The sequence below is a fragment of the Panthera leo genome, chromosome D1, assembly GCF_018350215.1.
Source record: "Panthera leo isolate Ple1 chromosome D1, P.leo_Ple1_pat1.1, whole genome shotgun sequence".
In the NCBI taxonomy this organism is placed as follows: domain Eukaryota; kingdom Metazoa; phylum Chordata; class Mammalia; order Carnivora; family Felidae; genus Panthera; species Panthera leo.
In genome coordinates this window covers 110,410,104-110,437,118 of record NC_056688.1, presented here as the reverse complement: position 1 = coordinate 110,437,118, position 27,015 = coordinate 110,410,104, and the positions used below count along the sequence as shown (strand labels likewise).

General features: G+C 45.6%; 1 protein-coding gene across 7 annotated transcripts in view; it reads left to right on the top strand.

Annotated features, from left to right (window-relative positions):
• The window catches only part of KMT5B (lysine methyltransferase 5B), a 58,260-nt gene that overhangs the window by 5,817 nt on the left and 25,428 nt on the right, over nt 1-27,015 (top strand). For 5 of the 7 annotated variants that reach the window (XM_042904795.1, XM_042904790.1, XM_042904791.1 and 2 more), the window contains exons 2-3: nt 16,630-16,865; nt 22,634-22,781. In XM_042904795.1, coding sequence (XP_042760729.1) covers nt 16,706-16,865; nt 22,634-22,781 — 308 coding nt within the window. In that variant the 5' untranslated portion in view covers nt 16,630-16,705. Of the gene's footprint in view, nt 1-14,297; nt 14,630-16,629; nt 16,866-22,633; nt 22,782-27,015 lie in introns of those variants that run through there. The other 2 variants (XM_042904794.1, XM_042904796.1) reach the window with 2 other exon arrangements.

Below are 27,015 nucleotides of genomic sequence, written 5' to 3'. Positions count from 1 at the left end.
TCTAATCTCGAGATCACTTACAATTCCAAATTACATTTTATCTTTTACATTTAATTGCTATCCTATTTTCTTAACTTCTAAGAGCTATTTTAATATTTTGACATCTCTCGAGCACCTGGGTGGCTCAGTCGGTTGAGTGTCCGGCTCTTGACCTCAGCTCGGGTCTTGATCTCAGGGTGGAACCCATGCTGGGCATGAAGTCTACCTAAAAAAAATTTTTTTCTTATATCTCTAATTGGTAAGACATAGTTCATCTCTATATCCTATGTAGTTTTTCCCCTTTTTTTTCCTGAAATGTTATTGAATTGATCTGTAGTTTACAGTCAGTTGGGTTCTAGAATTGAGAGACTAGAGCTTATCAGTGGCTCCAAAAGCTTGATGGCTTCTACTTCTGCACGGCTCCTATTTGTAAGTTGCATCTCTACAAGATGTCTTTGTTTTCTGTTATAATAGTACACAGAAGAAAAAGTAAACAGACGTAGGGGAGCCTTCCCCAGTGATAAGCCTCTTTGTTTATGGGTGATGCACATGTGGCTCAAGTATTGGAGTAAACCCCAGACTTCAGTTCAAACACTAGGGTTTTAGACCCAGCCTTACCATCAAATAGCACTTTGACTTCAGGAAAGCAACTTGGTCTCTGAGCTTCAGCCATCTCATTTGTAGGGTCAGTATCCGCCTCACCTGCCTCAAAGGATTGCCATGCAGGTGAACCCTGTCATGTGTTAGGATGAAACAGGCACCTGTGTTTTAACTTGAGCGTCTTTATCAGAACTCCTGCCCAGCAGAATTCCCTTGATGGCATTGGGATTGCCTCCCAGGCAGAAGGCCCCTTCAGGCAAGGGTCATTCCTCTTTCCGCTACTGCACCTTTCTGCCCTCTTCTTCAGATACCCAATTTTCACGGGCTTCCCTTTGGATTTGCACGGTCTCCCACCCTGTTAACCACGCCGATGTTCCTAAAAGCTGAAGCTCACATGCGCCCTCTAGCGTTCCACGGACACAACCAGTATTCCAGCACCACGAACAGTGCCCGCCCGATGGCTCCCAGTAGGTTCTTGATAAATGGTGGATTCTACGTCTGCAGAATGATTCATTTTGTCTGTCTGATTTGTAGAACAAGGGTGCAGTAACTGATACAGTGTAATGATCTCTGAGGAGTATTTTTATTTTCAAGGAAATGCTTATGATATTGCATGACGTGGAGCGATACGTATTTTTAGCAAGAAAACCAACCTACTCTTAGGAAGATGAAGTTCTCCCCACTGAGGAGTAAAGGGGGGCCTGATCCTTCAGCTAGTGAACCAGTGGAGTCTGGGGCTAGAGAGGCCATATGGAGACCTCTCTGCCCTTCAAAAGAGAAAAACAAACCTCACTCAGGGTCCAAGAGGATTTAGACAAAGCCAGTTGCCTCAGAAAATATTTGGTGCTTACATGTAAATAGGTGCCAGGAGTGTTTTTGACCCCCCCCCCCCCAAAAAAAAAGAAGGGTGATTTTTTTTCTGTATATGTGCTCTTTATTTTCCCTGATCATCCAATGTCAAGTCTGTTCTCATATTATTCTCTTTGCCAACATCCTATTTGTTCCCTTTAAGGCTCTTCCTGGAATTTGTGGTTTCATACTTACTGGGTTGTTTCTCTTTCCACACTATCCTCTGAGCTCCATGAAATTAGGAACCGTGCGTCTTTCGTTCTAGGTTCTTACTCTTCAAGTACGGGGCCGAGTATGTTTAAGATTTTGTCTGCATCAGGATTGTACCGCTTCCTTCATAGTGTCGAGAGTGTACGGGCTCGTAACCCAGCCTTGGCCTCACTTGGTTCTGATTCTCTAGAGCCTGCTCTCGTTTGTAAAATGGGGATGATAGCGGGGGTGTTGTGCAAGTCATTGTGTGTGTTTCATACTTTAACTGTATGTAGAGTGCACGTTGGAGAACGTAATGTTTTTATTCAGTGTTAACAAGCACGTGGAAAGGGGCTGTGGCGGGCGTAAGTGACATGGGCCTACGGGTGCCAGCACAGTTCTCCGATGCTGGTAAGAGCAATCTTGTGAAAGTGGTGCCTGGAGAAGAGGGCTGAGAGGGCTCTCTGTCGTGGCGGGGCCTGCCAGGCCACCCCTGCCGCGTTCTTTTCTTCACTCGTGTCTTGAGCAGACGTTTACTTAGCTGTGTGTTGGACGATGTGCCAGGCCCCTCACTGCACTTATCCCCAAACTAAGCGGGTGCTGCTTTGCAAGACCCCCGTCTCTCTCCCAGTGTGTGCCTCTTGCCCGTTGTATTTCTTCTCTCTTCCCTCTTCCTTTCCTTCCATTTAAAAGGGAGGCCCATGGTAAAACTCAAGTTTTTTTTCCCTTTGGTTTCATGTATTGGTAGCATATTATCTTGTCAGAAGTGAATTACTTTGGGCAGGGAATTTATCCCCTGAGCCTGTTTCTTTCAGTCCAAGGCAAAAAGCTCTGAAGTTCTGTGATTCTTTGAATTGAGAGAATGTTGAAATGCTTGGGAACCTGTAAAGTCCTTTTGTTGACGTTACCGTCTTAACGGCCCCCACTTTTCTCCTGAATTACGGTGTCTTATGAGCACTTCACTTGGATGGTGACCCCCTTCTCAAATTTAGCACATTTAAGCTTTCTCATCTTTCCTATAAACCTGTTCCGTCTTTAGTCCCTAATTCAGTTAATGGCAGTCTTGCAGTCTCCCCAGCTGGAGACTTCTGACCCGTCCCAAATTCCTTTCTGGTCCTCACCACCTGTGTCTGATTTGTTACCAAGTCTTGCCAACCTTCCGCGTGAAACACCAGAGCTTTTCCTCCGCTGTCCACTGCTCTCGTTGATTTAATTTCCTCTCTGCCTCCAGTCACGTGCATTTTGCCACTAGGATACTTCACGGAGTACAGTTGAACAAATTCTGCAACCTTTCCTGTGTGTAACCAAAAAAAATAAAAGAAGTTCCTATTTCACAGGATGTGAGAATTAAATGGTAATAAGTGAAGGAAGTATTATTTATTTTTTTTAAAGTGGACTTACAGCGGGGTGCCTGGCTGGCTGAGTCAGAGGAGCACTTGACTTCTTCATTTCGGGGTTGTGAGTTCAAGCCCCACGTCGGGGTAGAGATTACTTAAAATCTTGAAAAAGAGGGGCGCCTGGGTGGCGCAGTCGGTTAAGCGTCCGACTTCAGCCAGGTCACGATCTCACGGTCCGTGAGTTCGAGCCCCGCGTCAGGCTCTGAGCCCCGCGTCAGGCGCTGGGCTGATGGCTCGGAGCCTGGAGCCTGTTTCCGATTCTGTGTCTCCCTCTCTCTCTCTGCCCCTCCCCCGTTCATGCTCTGTCTCTCTCTGTCCCAAAAATAAATAAAAAACGTTGGAAAAAAAAAAAATTTAAAAAAAAAAAAATCTTGAAAAAGAAAGTGGAGTTACAGTAAGGAAAAAATGTTTCACCAGAAACACATCAAGCGGGATTCCACTGTAACAAAATCTGTAGTCCCTCTGGTTGTTGACGTGTGAAGGTGTAGTTTGGTATGATTTGTAATCATACATTGTTGCCAGAGTCACATTCCTTCTCTTCTGGAGCAGTACGACAAGCAAGGCTGGTCTCTGTTCTGTAGCATAAATCTGGTATTTTTTTATTCTCTTGAAAATTTGTATTTCTTTTAATGGGTGTGGTGATACGATATTTTTCTTGAGAGAGTCATAACTCTAGGATAAGGAATGGAGGGCAAATTTCTGCTTTTTTTTTTTTTTTTTTTTTTTTTAAGTCTATTTAGTTGACAGAGAGAATACCAAGCAGGCCCAGTGCTGTTAGCACGGAGCCCGGCGTGGGGCTCAAACTCCCAAACCGTGAGATCATGACCTGGGCCGAAACCAAGAGTCAGATGTTTAACCGACTGAGCCACCCAGGTGCCCCATTTGCTTGTTTTAAGTTTTGTGAACAATGCAGCAACCTGTCTGACCCTCTGTTTCCGTGTTTGTTGCCTGAAAAGAGGGGACAGTTGGAGATCTTTATTTTACTAGCAATTTCTGCTTGTTAAATCCTGTGCCAAACCAGGGAGGTAGGCCCTATTTTCATCGTACTCATGAGGCGTTTGTGAGGTTGAATGACCTGTCCGTGGCTGTACTGCTGGAGGGTAATGAATGGGGCCGGAGCGGAACCTAGGTGCATTGACCCCCATCCATCGAGAGCCACATCCTGAACCCTCTGTGCTCTGCCCCTTGCAGACTTAGTCTTGGCCTTTAAGACCTGGCCCAAGAGTCACCTTTTGGAAGTTTTTCGTCACCCTTGTCTTTGCCCTGTGAGAATGGATTGATTGATCTTTGTTCTATTTACCCCCTATCTTCTGAGGAATTATTGGCTGTACTTACAGACTTTTGACACTAGGTGGCATCTGTTTATAGAAAAGTAAAATGCTGTTTGGGTCTCAGGGAAGAGTAACAAAGGAAGCATCCTTGATTTTATTTATAGGCTCTACTAGGTAAGCAAATGGGCCAGATGTGGACAGATGGGGAAGCAGGTTGTTTTGTTTTGTTTCTGTGGAATTTCTCCCGACAACCGCATCAGCTAACACCTTTATTTTGAAAATGCTACTGAGACAATTGGAGACACGAATCCTTTGTTGTGATCCATATCGGATGTGGATAAATAAAGACTGATGAATCAGTACATTTCACACGACAACCATTAGAGGCGGGTCGGTTACACACTCCGCTGCAGATCAGCGGCCGAATAAGTGGCTTTACGTGTTGTGATGTCTGCTCGTGGACTTACCAGGAGCGCATGTTTTGCGGTTTCAGATGTTCTGCTAAATGAAAAATCTCCTCTCTGGGTTTTAACTTTCGTTTTTATTGTAAAATGTTTACATAAATATAAACAAATGTTCAATCGTAACACTTCTACGGAAGGTCTTGGTTATCTGGGGTTAAAGCACAGTGCCTCAGCAAAACGTGTGATTGAGATGCTAGCTTTATCTTCAAAATCTGTATCTCTCTCTGTAGCCATGAATTTATAATGGCAGTTGAAGGGGGGGAGATAACCGTTGTTATTTTTTTATTTAAAAACTTTTTTTTAACGTTTATTTATTTTTGAGACAGAGAGAGACAGAGCATAAATGGGGGAGGGTCAGAGACAGAGGGAGACACAGAACACGAAACAGGCTCCAGGTTCTGAGCTGTCAGCACAGAGCCCGACACGGGGCTCAATCCCACGAACCGCGAGATCATGACCTGAGCCGAAGTTGGGCGCCTAATCGACTGAGTCACCCAGGTGCCCAATAATAACCGTTTTTAAAAGTATATTTAAAACAACTTTTTAAAGGTGTTTATAAGTTTTTCCTGTGATACGTTGCAATTTTATGTGTTTTGGGGGTCTGGTAACTGTAAAGCATTTTTCCTTTGGTTTACTTTGTCATGGTCTCTGTATTAGTTTCTTGTGGCTGCTGTAACAAACTGCCACAAATCTGGTGTGTTAAGACAGCAGAAATGTATTCTCCGCTGGGGAGGCCAGAAGTTCGCCCGCTGTTTCACAGGGCCAAAATCAAGGCGTGGTATGGCTCCCCCTGGAGGCTGTGGGACAGAAGTCTGTTCCTTGCCTCCCCTAGCTTGTACGTCCTTGCCTCTCCTGTCAAATCTCCCTCTGCTGCCCTCTTGTAGGGTCGCTTGTGATAGCATTTAGAGCCCACTCAGATAACCTGTTTCGTTTCAGAACCCGTAACTTAACCGCCTCTCCAAAGAACCTTTGCTTTATAAACATTCACAGGCTCCAGATTAGGACCCGATATCTTTGGGGACCGTTTTCCAGCCTACTATAGTCTCCTTTGTAGCAGTTAGCACTGCCATTTCAGCATGATTCATGATCCTGTCTCTGGCCATCGTTTTATCCTGAAAGGGGGTGGGGGGAGCATTACGATGCATTGTGGGAAATTGCTCCCAGTCTGGTGCCATCTCTTGCCGCATCAGAAGGGGCTTTACCACCTGAGGCTGCCTGGGGATGCTGTTAAGTTGGCTGAAGCAAAACGCTTGATCGCTTTGACTCTACAAAACCCGGGGAAGAAGAAGAAATGATACTTAGTCATCTGACCTCGCAAATGACACTTCTGACAGTATTTATAAGAGCAAGTTGTAAGGTTACAAGTCTGATCATAAATTCACGATAGTTTTCTCGAGTGCTTAACTGTCTTGTCAAAATGTATTCTAGGCTTAGCGTATTGTAACGTGGGATATTGATCACACGTGATTCTGATAGCTTTGCGGGGGGGGGGGGGGGGGGGCTTCTTATATTGGCCTGATAGTATGAATTATTATTTTAGAATTCCGTGGGACCTTGGATATCTATTGATTACAGATGGATTTGGCATAATTTGATAAAGACAGATTTGCAATTCTTTGATACATCGTTGTGGAGTCCTTTTGTAACTTTAGATTCAAAAGAAAGTACTAATCACCAGTTGGCCTGTATGTAGCAGTTAGGTTTGAGCCTAAAAAGGGGGATGTGATAGGAACGGACCTGTGGTTTGTTGAGCCTTGTGCTAGGTTCCGGTGATCCCAGAGTGCACCTTAGCTAGCATCCGCTGCAATGGGAAAGCCAGGTGTCGTCAAGTAATTACACGAAGAAGCGAGGACAGTTGAAAGAGAAAGCTTCTAAGAAGGCAGCCTGTGGGACGGAGGACTGGGGGGTGGGGGGACTGATGGGCAGCTTGACCGCATCCCAGGTACAGAGCCCGTGTACACGCCTAGCACGCTAGCGGGATGAGGCTGTGTCTGGAGGTCTGGCTGGAGCGCGGGGAGAGGGGCAGGGCCGCACCATGCAGGACTTTTTGGGGTCAGCAAGGTAAGTCGTGTTACTGGTAGTTCCTAACAATTTCCAGATACTACTTGTGTTTCTGCTATTGCACAGAGGTTGGACATGTGAGGCCCCAGAAGGGAAATTGGATTTGTACTTCACTGGTGGGTTGCACTGACCCTAGCCTGTGCATTCACTGCTGGCCCCGGGGGGGTGGGGGGGCATTTTTGTTCTTTGTGGGGGGGTTGTTTTCTCTCTGGACAGTGCTTTCTTTCATTTTTATGCTTTTGTGTTTGTCTTCCTTGTGCTTATTTTAACAATAAAGCTCCAGGGAGGCTGCGACTGTGGTCCTTGAGTATCACGGTCTCTAAGCAGAGGCGTCAGAAACTTGTGGAAGTATTTCAGTGACGTGTTAGACTTCCCTGATGTTTGAATTGCCATAATTAAGGTTTTAGAAATTGGCTTTGACGACATACATAAAAATGATGCAGAAGGATTTTTGTGATGTCTGTCTTATTTTCCTTTTAATATCTCTGTGTCAAATTTTTATTATAAATGTAATACATGCTCATTTTGAGAAGTTGAACCTTGTGAAAGATATACCGCGTAACAAAAAAATTGCTTGTGATCTCATTCTCCGGAGATAATTCTGTTAGCTATTTGGTGTTTCGGATTGTTTTCTTAGGATATTGTAGCTGAATCACTTGAAAATTGTTCGCTCTGTTTTTTCTCAGTAAAGTTTTTGAAAAGTTCTCCGGCAGGCTTTTTTTTTTTTTTTTTTTTTTTTTAAATCCTGCTTTTTAAAAATGTGTGCAGGGGTGCTTGGGCAGCTCAGTTGATTAAGCGTCAGACTCTTGATTTCAACTTGGGTCATGATCTCACAATTGTGGGATTGAGCCCCACATCAGACTCCACACTGAGCATGGAGCCTGCTTAAGATTAAGATTCTCTCTGGGGCGCCTGGGTGGCGCAGTCGGTTAAGCGTCCGACTTCAGCCAGGTCACGATCTTGCTGTCCGTGAGTTCGAGCCCCACGTCAGGCTCTGGGCTGATGGCTCGGAGCCTGGAGCCTGCTTCCGATTCTGTGTCTCCCTCTCTCTCTGACCCTTCCCCGTTCATGCTCTGTCTCTGTCCCAAAAATAAATAAAAAAACGTTGAAAAAAAATTGTTTAAAAAAAAAAAAAAAAAAAAAAAAAAAAAGATTCTCTCTCCCTCTCTCTTCTGCCCCTCTCCCCTGCTAGCACTCTTTCTCTTTCAAAATAAATAATAAAGATAAACCTTAAAAACGTGTGCTACCTTCTCAACCACATGGGACTTGTTTCTTTGCCGTTGGATAATTTCTGTAAGATAAACTGCCTGAGACAAGTTCAACATGTAGTCTGGTTAGAGAATTTAAAAAAAAAAAATTTTTTTTTTAACATTTATTTAATTTTGAGACAGAGAGAGAGCATGAACGGGGGAGGGTCAGAGAGAGAGGGAGACACAGAATCTGAAAAAGGCTCCAGGCTCTGAGCAGTCAGCACAGAGCCCGACGCGGGCTCGAACTGACGGACCGTGAGATCGTGACCTGAGCCGAAGTTGGACGCTTAACCGACTGAGCCACCCAGGCGCCCCTCTTTTTTTTTTAATGTTTGTTTATTTTCAGAGAGAGAGACAGAGAGAGAGAGACGGACCATGAATGAGTGTGGCAGGGGCAGAGAGAGAGGGAGACAGAGGATCCCAAGCAAGCTCCATGCTGCCAGCACAGAGCCCGACTTGGGGACTGATCTCACGAACTGAGATCGTGACCTGAGCCAAAATCAAGAGTCAGATGCTCAACCGACTGAGTCACCCAGGCTCACCTGGTTAGAAAATTCCTGATGGTGTCACAGGAATTATATTAAAATTCTTGATTTATTCAGAGTCATTGTTTTCATTTTACTGACAGTTTTTAAAATTCTGGTTTGTGTTTAAGACATTCAAGTAGGAAAGGATTGGAACAGAGTTTTCAAATTGAGCATGAGCAGTTAAGTCAGAAGTCACTCAACAGTCTATAACCCCTTGTGTGCCCATAAAGGGACAGTGAAAGGAGAGAAGGACATTGACGTTTGTTGATGCTCTGTCACTGCTGGAACAGTGCAGGCACTTGATGTGAAGCAAGCACATTTTCTGTGAAACAACTCTGCTTCGCTTTGAAAATTTTTTAAGTATTGGGTTTTTGTTTGGTTGGGTTTTTTTTTTTTTTTTTTTTGCAATTATAAATAGATTTGCTGTAAACATTTGGAGGGTAAATTTTTTTATGTTCATCTCATTCCCCCAAAGATAGGGAATGCTGTTGGTGATTTGAAATGTGTGGTGTGCCTCTTACCTTAGTGGTATTATCATAGGAAGTTTCCTCTTTTTTTTCTTTATAAACTTATTTGTAAATTCTTTTTTATTTTTATTTATTTTTGAGAGAGACAGAGACAACGTGAGTGGGGGCAGGGGGGTGGAGCAGAGAGAGAGACTCCCAAGCAGGCTCCACGCTGTCAGCACAGAGCCCAATGCGGGGCTCGAACTCGGGAAACTGAGATCATGACCTGAGCTGAAACCAAGAGTCAGACACTTCACCAACTGACCACGCAGGCACTGTAAACATTTTTTATTTTTGAGTAATCTCTACACACACCGTGGGCCTCGAACCACCACCCCGAGATCAAGTCATGTACTCCACCAGCTGAGCCAGCCAGGTGCCCCTAAAAAGTTTCCTTTTTAAATACAACTGTAAGTCTTTAAATATTGTTTTCTTGGAGTGTAGGTCTTTTTAAAAAAATTTTATTAACATTTATTTATTTTTGAGAGAGGGGATGGGGGGAGACAGAGCATGAGCGGGGAAGGGGCAGAGAGAGGGAGACACAGAATCTGAACCAGGCTCCAGGCTCCGAGCTGACGGCACAGAGCCCAATGCGGGGCTCGAACCCATGAACCGTGAGATCATGACCTGAGCCGAAGTCAGACTCTTAACAGACTGAGCCACCCAGGTGCCCCGTCGACCCTTTTTTTAAATCCACGGTTGATGGTAGAATCTGAAGAATCTGAATTCCTTCCCCACCTGTTGGTCCAGTGAAGCCACGTGAAGTGAATCTTCCTTTCCGGTCGACTTCAGAGTGGGTGAACCTCTCAGGGACACATACTGGCTGTCCCCGAGTGCTGCCTCAACTGCCCTTCCTTAGAGCCTGCTTGCACCGTTCTTGTGAGCACTCTGGAAAGTAGAGGGAGCCGAGCTTGTGCAGCCCCCTCAGGAACGCCCCGTTACGCTCAGGTGCTCTTTGTTATTCCTTTAGAAAAGGAATCGTCTTTTTTTTTTTTTTTTAAATGTTTTTATTTATTTTTGAGACAGAGGGAGACAGCATGAGCAGGGGAGGGGCAGAGAGAGAAGGAGACACAGAATCGGAAGCAGGCTCCAGGCTCTGAACTGTCAGCACAGAGCCCGACGCGGGGCTCGAACTCACAGACCGCGAGATCGTGACCTGAGCCGAAGTGGACGCTCAACTGATTGAGCCACCCAGGCGCCCCGGGAATCTGTTTGTTTAAAAACTTGTTGTTAAAAAAGAGCCATATAAACTCTGAAGGCATGCTGATCTCAAATTAACCTTCCTTTCATCTCCCTCCCCTGAGTTTAATTTACATGTATTCTTTCGGTCACATGCAGCTTTCTCTCATTTGAAACAAATGACACAGGACTTAGGACTCTTTCTGTTCATTATTCCCTATGTTCCCCTCTGCCATCTAACTCTTTCCCCACGAGCCCCTGTTTCAACACTTCACGTCTGTTCTCAGATCGTCAGCGGCCCATCTTGCCCTTGAATTTTGATGACTGAAAGAGCTTTGCCCTGTGAGCGTCTGCGGCCCGTGCCCGAGTCGGTCACGCGCTTCCTGAAGCGCTGGTCCCTGTTTGGTCTTTGCTTTTCCTCCCTGACCAGTTGCTCCTTTCAGTCGCCTTTGCTGCTGGGTCCTGGTCTGAGGGCGGCTCCCTGTGTCCTTAGCCTTCTTTCACCTGCACTCACCCCCCGGGTGATTGCATCTCGTCCCATTAGGGCACCGGCCAGCCTGGACCAGTACTCCAGGCCCTGAGGTCCAGCGGCCCCATCTGGCGTCTGTCTCTCCTGGGCATCTCGAACATGACCGAAACTCAAGTCCTGCGCCCCGACCCCTGCCAAAACCTGAGCTGCCTGTAGTCTTTGCCACCTCTGTAAATTCTGTGCTTCAATTTGGAGGCCTGTTAGCGTCCCCTCTTTCCCGCAGTCTGCTTGCAGATCCTGTCTATCTGCGAACCTTCAGAAAAGATCCCAAAACCAGTGACTTCTTGCCACCCGTGCTGCCCCAGGCCACTGGTTCATTGCAGTAGCCTCTTAACCGGTGCTTTCTCTCATGTTCCCCAGTTATTACTGGCTTCATTAGATCTGCTTTTTAAAAAGCATTTATTTGTGAGCTTTCCTCCACATAGCAAGCGGCTAGTGTGGGCCTTTAAAATTGTAACTTAGACCACGTCAGTCCTGCTTTCCATCTCCCTGAGAGTCCATGCCCAAGTGTCAGCAGTGGCTTTGACACTCTCCGTTACATGTTCTGGCACCCCTTCCGGTCTCCCTCCTGCCCCCTCCCTGCTCACCCCGCTGCAGCCACACTGGACTCTGTGCTGGTCCTCTGCACACCCACTGCTGCTTCCCTTTCCCACCCCCGTGTCACCTGAAACACTCCCTGCCGCTTAGAAACCGCTTGATTTTCTCCAAGGTGCTGGCATTTAATTGCTAATTTGTTACTTCCCAGCAATTTTTTCATTAGAATGTAAGCACAGATGAGGGCAGAAACCTGGTTTTGTCCTTTGCTGTATCCCCCGGGCCTGGAACCGGAATGTAATAGATGTCTAATAATTTTCCTGATTTACGCACTTGACCCTTGAACCCCCTGTGTGGTCAGAATTCCACATACAACTTTTGACTCCCCAAAAACTTAGCTACCAACAGTCTACTGTTGACTGGAAGCCTTATCGACAAAATAAATGGTTAACGTGAGTTTTGTATATTACATGTATGATATGCTGTATTCTGCAATAAAGCTCCAGAAGGTGTGATTAAGAAAATCCTAAGAAAGAGAAAACACATTTGCAGTGCTGGACTGCATTTATCGGAAAAAAGTTGACGTACAAGTGGATCCGTGCTGTTCAGGGGAATCGGAACAGAGAGGGATTTGGCATCGTTACTCCGTTTAAGGAGTGGCCTCTACTCTTTGAAATTTTTTTTTCTGCCAATTTTGGGGTAAATTTCAGGTAATTCTTACTTCTGAATATAGTGGCCAGTTGGTTCAGACACTGTCAACCAAGCCAAGTCCATGGTGGTATTTGTGAGCCAGCTGTTCCCCGGGCCAGAGAGACCGCACCCTTGCTGATGTTGGGCGTGGGGCCGCTGTGGGAGCCGTGAAAGGCTTTAGGCTTCGCTGGCCTCCCCATGTTTCTCCACAGGCTACTGCGATGTCAGCTGTGTGAGCTTTTGGGCTTCGTCTCCACCTTTAACGTGTAAGTGTTCTTTCAGCTTGTGGTCTTAGAGGAAAGATGGCACCAACGAGAAGAGTCCGCACTCAGGAGGCCAGAACAAACAAACAGCGACCTCATGATTAGTAGGGCATACGTTCATTTTGAGCTAGAAATTTATAAATAGCCCCCAAATTCTGATAGTTTCACTAGAACTGGTTTTTACGAAACAGTTCATTTGTGAGCTTAAGTAGTGTCTTTTGCCTTAATGGTAACTGCCGCCGTCTGGACAAGGGGAGCGTATGGGAGCCTCAGCTAGAATGTATCCAGGCGGGCAGTGTAGTCATACCAGTGAAGTTCAGCCACGTTCTGTGATTGACGGCGTGATACCTTAGTATCTTAAAAGTTCAAACAAAATAATATCGGTTGGCTGCAACAGAAGTGAGACTGGAGGGGCGCCTGGGGGGCTCACTCGGGACTTCGGCTCAGGTCGTGATCTCACGGTCCCCACGTCGGGCTCCGCGCTGTGTGAGGCACGCCTGAGATGCTCTCTCTCTCTGCCCCTCTCCTGCTCGCACGCACTCTCTCTACAACAAAACAAAACAAAACTTGTAAAAAATGAGGCTTGAGGTTATGAATTTGCTTCAGTTTGAATGGATCATTAATCCTCACCCTCAGTTCATTGGAATTACGTATAATTTCTGTGTTCCCCGCACTGGGCTGCAGTGTGCTGCTAAAATGACTTCTTGGCGAACTTTTCTTCATTCTCAGGGAAAAAAATTGGTCGATAGGTCTAATGTCCTCAGGTTAAAATTTTGGCCTGTGTTCTTTGCCCTCTCAGATGAGCTAGCGGATGAGGAAGTAGCTGAGAACAATAGTTTTCACACCGAGTTTAGTCACGGTCACCTGGAGGCTTATTAAAAGCAGGTTGCTGGATTTCACCCCAGGTTTTCTGCTTTTTATCTGAGTGAGAATCTCAGTTGGGACTTAAGCGGAGAGATTACTTACTGTTCCTTTTGTCCCTTAAATCTCTCTGAAGCCACGTTGCTCTTTTCTGTTCATGTGTAGTTCTATTTTACGTCTCATCGTCGAGGGATATTAGGACTGCTGAGTCCTAAAAACACATTCTCCAGCCATTCTCCACGAGTTGTGTGTTCTGTGAGGGCATTCTCGAGATGGACTTCCTCAAGGACCAGATGCACCTCGCCTGGTCCTGGTCCTGGTCCTGGTCCTGGTCCTGGTCCTGGTCCTGGTCCTGTCCTGGTCCTGCGAAGGCACAGACTCCGGGCGGAGGCGGGAGGGCGGGTGGTAGGGAGGCGCGAGTGGTGGCACTCACGTCTTCAGGAGAGGACTTGAGAGGGTCAGGTTATAACTGTGGTATTTTACAGCCTAAAACACAGAGATCGTTCCTGTTAGGCATAGGCCACACCTTCATTTATCGATTCTTTCGTCACTTGAGGGCCTCGGATCCGGTTTGTGCTGTGCTGGAGAACGAGAAAACGAGTTCTTGGCCTCAGGAACTCGGGCAGTTAAGGAGGCAGGCAGTGTAGTGACATAAGGGTTTCCACCTAAGTTTTGTAGTAGGGATGTCCACCTGAATTTGGCGGTGAGGGTCAAGGAAGACCCCGGAGCGTGAAGAGGTTAGCCAGACGAAAAGATGGGTCAGACTGGTACAGGCACAGGCGAAGGAAGAGTGTCGTGGGCGTTGCCTTTTTTCCAGGCTTTCTTTGTCTTTATGCTTCAGAAGCGTACTGCTCCTAACTCCTCTGCCTTTTCTTCTGAGTACACATACAGGACATCTGGTCATCAGTAGGTCTCGTGTTCAGTCTGATAAAACGTAATCATTGAAAAATCTTCAGCTTATAACCACTGTGTCTGTAGTTTTACCTGCCTTTCCTTTTTTTCTTTTTAATTTTTTTCATGTTTATTTTTGAGACGGAGACGGTGCGGGTGGGGGGAGGGGCAGAGAGAGGGAGACCCAGAATCCGTAGCAGGCTCCAGGCTCCGAGCTGTCAGCACAGAGCCCGACGCGGAGCTCGAACCCACGAACGGTGAGATCGTGACCTGGGCTGAAGTCGGACGCTTCACCAGCTGAGCCACCCAGGCGCCCCGTACCTGCCTTTTCCGTTGTTCGTGCAGCGTTTTCTGGGTTTCGTGAGGCGGACAAGAAAAAGGAAAGGCTAGGCAAATGAAAGTTGAGTGCCAGTTGAATTTAAGTGGAAGAGCCAGGAGAAGAACACATAGTAGAGAACGTTTGTAAACAGCATCCTTAGTACGGATCAGACATTCTTTACCTTGTACGTAAGCGTGTGCCTCACACACGCACTTTACTACCGTGAAGTCACACGCAAGTCCTGTGACCGTGGAGGAGACCTGAGATCAGGTAAAAATTCAGTGTTTCGTATTTTTGTTGGGTATTGTTAAAGGCGTGACCAAGTATGCATTTCTGGAAGTACCTCAGAATAGTTTATCATTTGTGTTGCTCTGTGCGTTCGTAAAAAAATAAGGGAAGTCGGCCTCTGGGTGGTCTAGCGAGAGACCCTCGGGCGGCAGTGCCGGGTTCTCCTGGGGATCCTGCCCCCAGCCTGATCGCGTGGCTCTGGGCACGGGCGTCAGCCTCTCTGGCGTCGGTTCCACGTGCAGATGGAAGGAACTATACTGGGCTCTTCAGGTACCTTTAGCTCTGAACTTTTGTGTTTTTGCACTTTCTTATCCTGGAGCCTTTTTAGTCTGATTTATATTAGAGCATAATTCCATAATGAGGTGATGCCACGGACATCCCTTTCTGTGATCTGTTACACTCTTATTTCCAAAGGGCCTTACAGATTACGAGCATCCCTCACTAGCCAAATCATTCACTTCCCAAATTCAGCTAATTAAAATTCAGATGGTGAGGGATCTCTCTATATTAGCAGATATTACAATTACTCAATTTTTGTTGCTATTGTAAAGGCAGACATTTCATGATGGGCAAGACTTTGATATTTGAGTATCGGTCCCTGAAGTACCTTGAGCATTGACTTCAAACTGACAACAGAAAGGCAGAGCTGTTGTGGACAAAGCTTGACTTAGACACCTTTTCTTAAGCTCTCCTCGTAACAGAAGAGAACATCCTTGGGATTTTCTCACACAGTTAATACACTGTTCCCAAAACATGTAATTTTTGTTAATATTTATTTGCTTATTTTGTTTAAAAAAAAAATTTTTTTTTAATGTTTTTATTTATTTTTGAGACAAAGAGAGAGCATGAGCAGGGAAGGGGCAGAGAGAGAGGGAGACACAGAATCTGAAGCAGACTCCAGGCTCCGAGCTGTCAGCCCAGAGCCCGACACGGGGCTCGAGCTCACAGACTGCGAGATCATGACCTGAGCCAAAGTCGAACACTCAACCGACTGAGCCACCCAGGCGCCCCTATTTGCTTATTTGGGAGAGAGAGAGAGAGTGCACAAGCAGGGGAGGGGCAGAGAGAGGGGGGAAGAGAGAGAGAGAGTCCTGAGTGAGTTCTGTACTGCCAGCACAGGGCCCAACGCCGGGCTTGAACTCAGGAACCGTGCGATTGTGACCTGAGCCAAAATCAAGAGCCCGATGCTTAACCGACCGAGCCACCCAGACGCCCCTACCAAAACGTGTAATTTGAGCAGATTATTAAGCTGTACCTAAACGTCCGCATAACAAGGTGCAAAATTATTCTCACTGGCGAGCAAGAGATAGATACTCACGAGCACTTAACTCTTTGTCGGTGGCTGTTTGCAGCACAAGCAATGAGCAAGAGTGAATTCCTGTCCAGAGTCTGGGCGTGCTGAATGACAGCACAGATGACACCGGATGGCTTGGGGAGCCGAGTGGTCCTTAAAGAGTGGAAACATTAGTTACTAAATTACCTTTTTTTTTTCCTCCGAAAAAGTCTTTATTATTTATTACATACAGAGGGGAGGAGTTCAGTCGTTGGCTGCCACTCTCCTCACGGCTGCCAGGACGTCGCTCAGCACCTCCCTCGTCCTTTTGGCATGGATGTGCGTCCCCTCCCTTTTCTCGACGAACTTGTGGTGCGCTTGTCCTCGGAGGCGTCGGGCAGCGCGTGGCGCACCTCGGGTGGCGTCCTGCACGAACTCGGGGTGTGCTTGGTGAGGGGGCCACGGCCGGGCCTTGACTTGCTCCTGTCCTTCCCTCCTGGTGGCCCTTGCTGAGCGCCCCCGCGCCACCCTCCACCCCACCCCCGCCCAACGCAGAGCCTGGGCTGCTGCTCCTCGGTGGCCCCTCGGTGGCCCCGGCAGCCCGAGACGGAATTCCTTTCAATACTTTGTATCTTTCTCAAGGGTCCGGGTGGCATGGTCTCCTACGTACTTACCTCCCGGTTCTGTTTTTCATGTTTTGTTTTGTTAGGAGAGAACGTTGGAATTATTCTCTAAGCTATCTGAAGAGAACGACTCAATGCACCTGGGTCAGGCGGTCTGTGGGCATGAAGTGGTTGGGAGAATCCAAGAACATGGTGGTGAATGGCAGGAGGAGTGGAGGCAAGTTGTCTAATGACCATCCGCAGAGCCCGGCCAAATTGCAGCCCGCGGGGAAGGAGGCCGCGAAGGCCGGCAGACACGCGGTTGAGAGGAGGTCGAGCAGATGTATGTACACGATGCAACTGTCATTTCCGTTGTCGCGCGGGGCGGCGATGCCTCGCAGCTTGTACCGTGTGTTCTGTCTCTGCTGTTTCCAAAACAAGTTTTCATGTTCTCCCAGCTAACGGTGCAGGTTTTTCTTTCTTTCTTTCTTTCTTTTTCACCCTTTCAGAGTTTTGACAGTCCTTACTCTCCTCTGATGTGTACGCCTCGAGTTCGGTGCTTAATAAGATCGCTTTAATTATGCTTTTGTATCCATAACTTGAAGTTCTATTTTGTAGCGTGGATGTCTGAATGGCTGACCTGCTCTATAAACTGTATTAAAGTGCTGCTGCTGAATTTCTTTGAAGTTCAAACTGTATTTTTATGTTTGATGTAAGTATAAGTATGTATCTCTTTGAAAACTGAGACGTGTGAATAATAAATTCAACTCTCATTTACAGGGGAAACGGAATTTAGGGCAGCGTCACAAATTGTCGCCGCTCCTTCCGTTTCTGGAGGGCGGACGGTGGTGTGTCCCGACATCAGAGCACTGTTGATGACGCGTGACTTCTCACCTTGCTCCTCCTTGGTGAGGGTGGGGCTGCTTGTGGAGAGTTCAAGAAATAGTTCTTTTAAGAGCAGGACAGTGCCCCGGGATGCGTGTGAGCCTTAGGTAGGCAGCTGCCTTGGGTGAAGATCCCCGGTGGCGGACGGCCGCGTGAGGGAGGACGGCTTTTTCCGTTCTTGTTTTTCCTGAGGTTAATTTAGCCCCTCCGGAACATCCTTCGTTTGCGTTGGAATTGGCCCGCTCTGAGTAGGGTTGGCTCTGCCTGGCATTTGGAACGGTTTCAGGTAGATTGCACCAGTCCTGACTGATTACCCTCATACCTGTTAGAGGTTTATGCAGGTTACGGGGCCCAGGCTGCCCTTAGCCTCTCCGTGTCAGAGCAGGTCACTGTGTCTGTAGTACACGAGGCAGAAATCCCTGCTTGGGGTAGGAGGGAGAGATCCCAGGACTGGATAGATTTCTCCTATTCGTGGACACCCGCCCACCCTGTAGCACGTGACGGGAACCGAAAGGAATTGAGAAACGTAGCGACTATAACAGGGGTATTGGTTCCGGGTGGTAAATTAGGCGACTTTTTTTGGTCGGTTTTTAATTTTTCCAAACTGCTGTTGGCCGCCTTTTTGGGCATCCCAGAGCAAAAAGGTCTGACAGTTGTTGGAGGTACGTGATAATTTAGACAAACGATCGTTAGATGGGCTACGCTTTGCCGTGTGTAGACAGATTTAGACGACAGGCTGGAAAAACCCAGAGAGTTGAAGACGGACAACATCGTATTGAGTGTCATGGGACAAGAATGATACAAAAAGAGAGCCAGTGATGAAGCAAAACAAAGCAGTGTTCCATCTTAGGTAAACCTCAGTGATTTCACCTGACAGAGCCACAAAATACACGAAGCAGACGCTGACGGCGTTGAAGGGAGAAACAGACAATTCAGTGATTTGGAGACTTCAGTTCCCCACTTTGAATAATGAATAGAACAGCGAGGCAGAGGATGAACAGGGAAAGACTTAGCCACTACCCTAAACCAGTGCTTCCTGACAGACGTCTGTAGAACACTCCACCCACCAACAACGCACGTTCTTCTCAGGTGCACGTGGCACGTTCTTCAGGATGGGCCATAGGCTAGGCCATGCAACAGGTCTCAACAAACCTGAAAGGATTGGAGCCATACATCGTACGTTCTCTGACCGCAGTGGAGTAAAATTAGAAGTGAATAATGGAAATTTGAGAGGATCACAACAGTTGACTCCTTGAAAAGATCGACAAAATCGGCAAACCTCTATCCAAGACTAATCGAGAAAAAGAGCAGAGTCAAGAATGGAGGAGGGGACATTACTGCTGCATTACAGAAATAAAAAAGGTTATAATGGACTACTCTGAACACTTGGATGCCAACAAATTTGGTAACTTAAATGAACAAATTCCTAGAAAGTCACGAACTACCAAAATGGATTCAAGAAGAAATACAAAAATCCAAATAAGCCTGTAGCACGTAAAGAGGTTGAATCAGTAATTTTTAAAACACACTACTAAGAAAGTCTCGGGCCTGGATGGCTTTATTGGTGAATACCGGCAGATATCTGAAGAGGAATCAACACCAGTTCTTTGCAGACTGTTCCAAAAAGTAGAAGGAAAGGGAGCACTTCCTCATGCAGTAAGACCAGTATTAACTCTGCTACCAAAACCAAAGACCTCACAAGAAAAAATACCCTAAAAAGCACAATATCTCTATTAAAGCGGGGACACAAAATCCTCAACAAGATACTAACCAAATCCAGCAACAAGTGAGAATGATTCTGTTGCATAAGCAGGTGGGATTTATCCCAGGAATGCAAAGTTGGCTTAATACCTGAAAATTAATGCTCCCACTTCAGTAGCATGATGGACAAAACCCGTATGATCATTCCAATAGATGCAGAAAAAGCATTTGACAGAATTCAGCACCCTTTCAGGGTAAAAGCACTCAACAGAGTAAGAACAGAAGGAAGTTCTTCAACCTGATAAAGGACATCTACAGAAACCCACAGCTCATGTCCTACTTAATATTGAAAGACCAGTAAATGCTTTTCCCCTAAGATCAGGAACAAGACGAGTATCTTTTCTCACCACTTCTGTTCACTATTGTGCTAGAGGTTCTAACCACAGCATTTAGGCAAGAAAATGAACTAAAAGGCATTCAGGTTGGAAAAGAAGTAAAAACCATCTCTCTTTGCAGATGACGTGATTGAGGAATCCACTAAAAAACATTAGAGCTTGGGGCCCCTGGGTGGCTCAGTCACTTAGGCGTCCGACTTCAGCTCAGGTTATGATCTCACTGTCTGTAAGTTCGAGCCCTGTGTCAGGCTCTGTGCTGACGGCTCAGAGCCTGGTGCCTGCTTTGGATTCTGTGTCTCCGTCTCTCTCTGCCCCTCCCCTGCTCATGCGCTTGCGCGCGCTCTCTCTCTCTCTCTCTCTCTCTGTCTCAAAAATAAATAAAAACATTAAAAACAAACAAAAAACATTAGAGCTTATAAATGAGCTCAGCAGTATAGATCAGCACGCAAACTATAAAACTTACAGTTTGAAAACTGCAAGACGTTATTGAAAGAAATTAAAGAAGACCTAAATAAATGGAAAGACATCCCATGTTCATTGATTAGAAGACTTAATATTGTTATGATGGCAGTACTCCCCAAATGATCTACAGATCTACAGGGATCTGTAGGGATCTACAGGGAGTGAACTCAGTCCCTATCAAAATCTCAATTGGCTTCTTTGCAGAAATTGACAAACGGATCCTAAAATTCTTGTGGAAATTCAAGGAACCCAGAGCAGCGAAAACAGTGTTGAGAAGGAACAGAGATGGCACACTCACACTTCTCAGTTTCAAAACTTACTACCAAGCTGCAGTGTTGTATTTGGCTAGACACCTATCCATGGAATAGAATCAAGAGTCTGGAAATAAGCCTTCATGTCTGTAGTTGATTGATTTTTGACAAGCATGCAAAGAAAATTAAGTGGGGAAAGAATAGTCTTTTAATGAATGGTGCTGGGAAAACTGGATATCCACATGCAAAAGAATGAAGTTGGACCCTACCTCACGGTATGTGTGAAAAATTAACTCAAAATGGATCAAAGGACCTTAATTATAAAATCCCTGGAAGAAAACAAAAGCATACATCTTCATGACTTTGGATCAGGCAGAGGTTTCTTAGATAGGACACTGGAAGCACAAGGAACAAAAGAAAAAAGGTAAATTGAAATTCATCAGTGTTAACAAACTTTTGTGCTTTAAGGGATTAACATCAAGAACATGAAAAGACACTCACAGAAGGGGGAAAAACATTTTAAAATCACATATCCATCTGATAAAGGACTAGTATCTAGAATATATAAAGAACTGTTACAAGTCAGCAGTAAAAGACACTCCAATTTCTTTCTTTCTCTTTCTCCCTGCCTCCCGCTTTCTTTCTTTCCCTTCCTTCCTTGCTTCCTTCCTTTATGAGAGGGAGAGAGAGTGTGTGCACAGGGAAGGGGCAGAGAGAGAGAGGGAGACAGAATCTCAAGCAGGCTCCACGCTGCCAGCGTAAAGCCTGATGTGGGGCTTGAACTCACAAATCGCGAGATCATGACCTGAGCTGAAGTTGGATTCTTGACTGACTGAGTCACCCAGGCGCCCCACAAACTCCAATTTAAAACGAGCAAGGGAATCTGAATAGACAGACATTTCTCCAAAGACCCACAAATGGCCAGTACATGAAAAGATGCTTGAAATCATTAGTCATCCGGGAAATGCAAGTCAAAACCACAAGGTACCACTTCACAGCTGTTAGAATGTGTCAAACTAAAAGGACACATGGGGCGCCTGGATGGCTCAGTTAGTTAAGCATCTCACTCTTGATCTCAGCTCAGGTATTGATCTCAGCTCAGGTATTGATCTCAGAGTAGTGAGTTCAAGCCCTGCATTGGGCTCCACGCTGAGCATGAAGCCTAGTTAAAAAAAAAAAAAAAAAAAAATTAATGTTTATTTATTTTTGAGAGACAGAGATAGAGCGTGAGTGGGGGAGGGGCAGAGAGAGAGGGACACATAGAATCAGAAGCAGGCTCCAGGCTCTGAGCTGTCAGAGCCCGATGTGGGGCTCGAACCTAGGAACCGTGAGATCATGACCTGAGCCGAAGTTGGACGCTTAACCGACTGAGCCACCCAGGCGCCCCTGAACTGTGCGCTTTAAATGGGTGAATTGTATGGTATGTGAATTACATTTCAATAAAGAAAAAACATAACGACTTTGATAGCTTTTACATACCTACATGCAAATGAATAACTTGATTACAAAACATATGCCTACCTACCTTTTGATAGGGCCTTAACATGTTGTGTTTAATTTGCTTTTTGAAAGAGTGTGGAAAAGAAAGTTATACCTTGCACTGTCTTTCATTCTTCCACATCTTAATTTTGAGAGGCTTCAAGTTATACTGTTGGCATAATTACATTCCTGAAAAGATTGTCTGTGACACGCATGTCAGGCTTAAGTCAGCACGGATGAAACTTCACCCATTTAAGTTTGGCTTTCCTTTGCTCTCTTTATAAACACCATCATTAAACCTCATCACTTCGGTTATGTATTTCCGGCATTTCTCTATTTTTATCCATTCATTCAAAATCTGTTTTAGACAGGTTGGAAATAGGCCTGTCATTCTCTCTCTCCTCCTTTCCCCACTTCTGCTTCCTGACTCTGTAGTCACAGGCAAGTCTCTTCTCCTGTGGGCCTCAGCTACCAGGTGGGGAGTGAGGGTCACCTGCCCAAGAGGAGGATGGCGGAGTTCACCCCTCGGGGGCCCCCTCTTCGTACTTGATGTCCGTCCTGGCACTTCCTGCAGAGACTTTCTTGTGTTCTTGTCTCCTGTGTCCCCCGGCCCTGTCCGCAGTGGCGCTTGATGCTGTCTTTTGCCACGGTGGTGAGCGTCCACTCATCCCGTTTTTCGTCTTCCTTGATGGGACGGGGAAGGCATTTATTTGAGCCCAAGATTCTCACGACTACCCAGACCCTGTTCTTGGGAACGCTGGTAATCTTACCTGCTAAGCAAAACGCTCTCGGTCATTCGCTGTGTTTGGCTTTCTGTCTGTGCAAAACGTACTCCGTTCTTAATGGCTGACTTGAGAAGGCAACGAAACTAAAGGTTTTAAAGGTAGATTTAAGTGGTTTTCCCTTTGAGTTACTTTCCTTTCTCTTTCTCCTCACAGGTAATGGTAATTCGGGGTTCGAAGGCCAGAGTCGATATGTGCCGTCTTCTGGAATGTCTGCCAAGGAGCTCTGTGAGAACGATGACCTGGCGACCAGTCTGGTTCTTGACCCCTATCTAGGTTTTCAAACACACAAAATGAACACCAGGTAATTGTAAGTCTGTATCCTGAAGTGGAGCGGATGATGATGTTGAGTTTAAGAAAATAGATGCTAATTTTACTTTTAGTCAGAATTTAAGATGACACCAAAGGAAAGGTCTTTGCTGTAGAAGATTTTGTATTTGAGGCAAGAAAAGCAACAAAAGCTTCCAGGAGTCTTGTCAGTTTTAATTCTGTGTTCTTATTTTATCTCAGGCTGTTCCTATGAAAATATGAAGCTGGGGGAGCATCTCCTAGTCTATTTTTAATGTTGTGATAATTAAGCTGAAAGAAAAATCTTAGAAGCATCCTGTGAAGCCTTGAAAATACAATAATTTTTTTTTCTACATAAAGTAGGTTACATCAGGGGTTTTTTCATGATTTTATTACAGAGTTTTCTTCTAACTAATTGCAACCGTATATAGGGAATGTATTGCCATCATATTTAATCTTTGAGATTCACCTCGTCACTGGAATGAAGAGAATGTTAAAGACCTGCATCTGTCTGTTCAGTCTGCAGAGAAGAAAACAGACATGGAGGTGCTTTATTGAGGATCACATGCCATCTGTATAAAATATTAACACTGCTTTTGAAGTCTGTTATCCTTTAAATTTTTTAATTCATGGGGTGCCTGGGTGGCTCAGTTGGTTAAGCGTCCGACTTCAGCTCAGGTCATGATCTCACGGCTTGTGAGTTCGAGCCCCGCGTCGGGCTCTATGCTGATAGCTCGGAGCCTGGAGCCTACTTCAGATTCTGTCTCTCTCTCGCTCGCTCGCTCGCTCTCTGCCTGCCCTTCCCCTGCTCACATTGTCTCTGTCTCTCTCTGTCTAAAAAAAAAATTTTTAATTTTGTAATTCATGTTTTCTTAAGCATCTCTCCCCTGAAAATGGCCCTTAGATACTTTCACGATTGCCACCAAACACTAACTCGGAACTTTACAACTTTCCCTCTTAACATGAGTGGCAGAGGGCTTTCAAGTCTGGTGAGGTTGAGAATGTATAGAGCCAGTTCTAGGCCACTGATCCCTCCTACCTTCCTGATACTTGCAGTGGTGGCTTGTAGCTCCAGGGCCAGTGACAACCCCAGAGCAACTTGATCACCAGGTGACTAGTCGCCAGTAGTAGGGGAGGGAGGAATTGGTGAATAAAGGTGATTAGAGGAAACTCTTGTGCCATTTTCCCCCTTTTAATTCTGTCCGTTGCTAAGATGAAAACAAAAGACTGTATGATTCGTTTATCAGTTATTTTCTAGATCCAGAAAGAAGTAATTTGGATAAAAATGAGCCTTTGGTATTTTCATGATTCCTGTTACCATAGATCTTTCCTTGCTAAAATGAAGTGACAAGTTGGAGTGGACTTGAGAACGTATTTAAATAGCTCCCTGACCTGAGAGGGGCAGATGCCTAACTAAATTTTGTAAGTAGACAGGTGGATAGCTGTTGGCTGGGAAATCAGCAGTACTGGATGCCCTAATAGCCAAATAAAATCTGGTTTGCATTATTTTTTTCTTAAATTATTTTCTCAAGGAATGTTTTTAAAGTCTGGTTTTTTTAGTAATCTCTATACCCAACGTGGGGCTCATACTCACAACCCCAAGATAAAGAGTCGCACGTTCTTCCGGCTGAGCCAGCCGGGCTCCCCTGGTTTGCGTTGTTTTCAGTCCATTTCCCTTCTTTTCCCCAGCGAGGCCACTGGTGCTTCTCCTAGAAGGTCCTGGTAATAGTTAAGAAATATGAATCGCTTTCACATAACAGTCTTAGAGAGGGTCAGGCTATTACTGCAAAGGCCCATAATTATGACCTGGAGTCATCAAGGAAGAGAAAAAAGAGCTAGGTAGGTCACGTTCACTGTGCCCTGTATACTGAACTGTGGAAGCACATAAACCATCATGGAAAGACGGCATCAGAATAACAGAAGGGTCATTGGTTTAGGAAGGAACTCCCTATAGTCAATTCCCCGTCCTCCCGCCGTCCTTTGCTCCAGAAGATGAGCAGTTTACCTGTTACTGGCTTCTACGATAGGAAGTTACTCCTATTTTTTAATAAAAGTCCTGCCAACTGTTTCCTATAATTAGTTTTACATATGAGTCACTTGGGGAGTCTTGTGAAGATGCAGGTTCTGATTCAGTAGCTGTGGGCTGGGGCCTGAGATGCTCCATTTCTAACAAGCTCCTGACTGTACTTGGAATAGCGAGGTCCTAGGCCATCTGGCCTCCCGAACTTTGTTTTGATGTGATGACTACATAAAAGGGCCTCATCAGGGGGCGCCAGGTGGGGCTCGGTCAGTTAAGGGTCCGACCCTTGATTTCGGCTCAGGTCGTCATCTTGCAGTTTGTGAGTTTAAGCCCGCCTCAGGCTCTGTGCTAACGGTGCACAGCCTGCTTGGGGTTCTCCCTCTCTCCCTCTCTGCTTGCCCCTCCCCAGCTAGTGCTTTGTCTCTCTCTCAAGATAAATAAACTTCCTTATCAGCAGTTTCCTAGGCTCATTTAAAAACGTGCAGTCCTAAAATGTAAAATTTAGCGTTTACCCCACAAATATTATTAAAACCCAAGACATTACTGTATCCGAGCATCCCTGAATTAAAATACAGGATCTAAAATTAGAAGTGGTTAGGGGTGCCTGGGTGGCCCAGTCGATTAATTGTCCAACTCTTGATTTTGGCTCAGGTCATGATCTCACGGTTTGTGAGTTTGATCCCCGCATCGGGCTCTTTCAGCACAGAGCCCGCTTGGGATTGTATCTCCCAGTTTCTCTCTGGTGGACTCTCTCTCTGCCCCTCCCCCCACCCCAAAACAAATAAATAAATACACTTTTAAAAAAGGAGGGGCGCCTGGGTGGCTAAGTTGGTTAAGCGTCCAGCTTCGGCTCAGGTCATGATCTCAGGTTTCATGAATTTTGAGCAGTTTGTGAGTTCAAGCCCCGCATCGGGCTCTGTGTTGACAGCTCAGAGCCCGGAGCCTGCTTTGGATTCTGTGTCTCCCTCTCTGTCTGCCCCACCTCCGCTTGTGCTCTGTCTCTCAAAACTGAATAAACGTTAAAAAAAATTTTTTTTTAATCTATTTATATATTTAGGGGCACCTGGGTGGCTCAGTTGGTGAGTGCCCGACTTCAGCTCAGGTCATGATCTCACAGTTCATGGCTTCGAGCCCTGGATCGGGCTCTGTGCTGACAGCTCAGAGCCTGGAGCCTGCTTTGGATTCTGTCTCCCTCTCTCTCTGCCCCTCCCCTGCTTGCTCACTCGCTCTCTCCCATTCTCTCTCTCTCTCTCTCTCTCTGAAAAATAAATGTTAAAAAATTTATATATATATATATATATATATATATGTATGTGTATATGTATGTATTTATAAAACTGGTTAAGCCACGTTAAACATTCAGAAGAAAACATTTATTTGTGTTTTCTGCTACAACATTTAATTCTACCCCTAGAGTTTCTGGAGTAGCCATTGGTGATGTAGAGAGAGAGTCTGGTGCGCCCTGGTTAGAGCAGGTCAGCCAACAGCAGCACTGGCACCTTGGGCCGGCGTGGCCGAGCCGGGACGTTGCTGTGTCCCCGGGCACCTTGCACCAGAGGCGTTCTTTTCAAAGGTATTTTAGCGGATTCTTTTGTAAGCTGACATTTGGGAAGAACGCAGAAGTTTCATTAATGAAGCTTGTTAATCTGAGTGAAAGGCACACGTTTTCATTTAATCTTAGTCACTTACTTGAAAATAAGACTGTCTTTTCTGTTCTTCATCTTTTGAGCAAGAATTTGTCAGAATGTTGACTTAATGTCATTCCCAAAGATACCATTTTATAGAAAATAAGGGAACTCTGTAGTGCCGTATTAGAATAATCGTAAATATTCCTTATAAATTGTTAGTTTATGGACTTCTCTTTCTGTGAGGTGTGAAAGATGTGACCGGAAGATACGACAGCTTGGATTCTCACCGTCCCAGCTGTCTGTGTATCCCTTGTGTGAGGGATCTTTTCGTTGCCCTGTTGGTACATCTGTAATTTGATTGTCAAATTTTTAAGTTTCTCTGTTTTATGCCTTCTTCCCTCCCTCTGCTTCTTTCAGCGTGCCATCAGAAACGGTGTTCGGATACGGTAGATATTTAACGATTTAAGAATTTCCTTAGCTGGCTCTATTCCGAATGCTTATGTTTAAATCTTGATATGTCCCTCCATTTATGCACAAGTGAGTCAGAGTTGCAGCCGGAATATCTGGAAATGGTACAAACAAAATAGAAATTTCAGTTTACT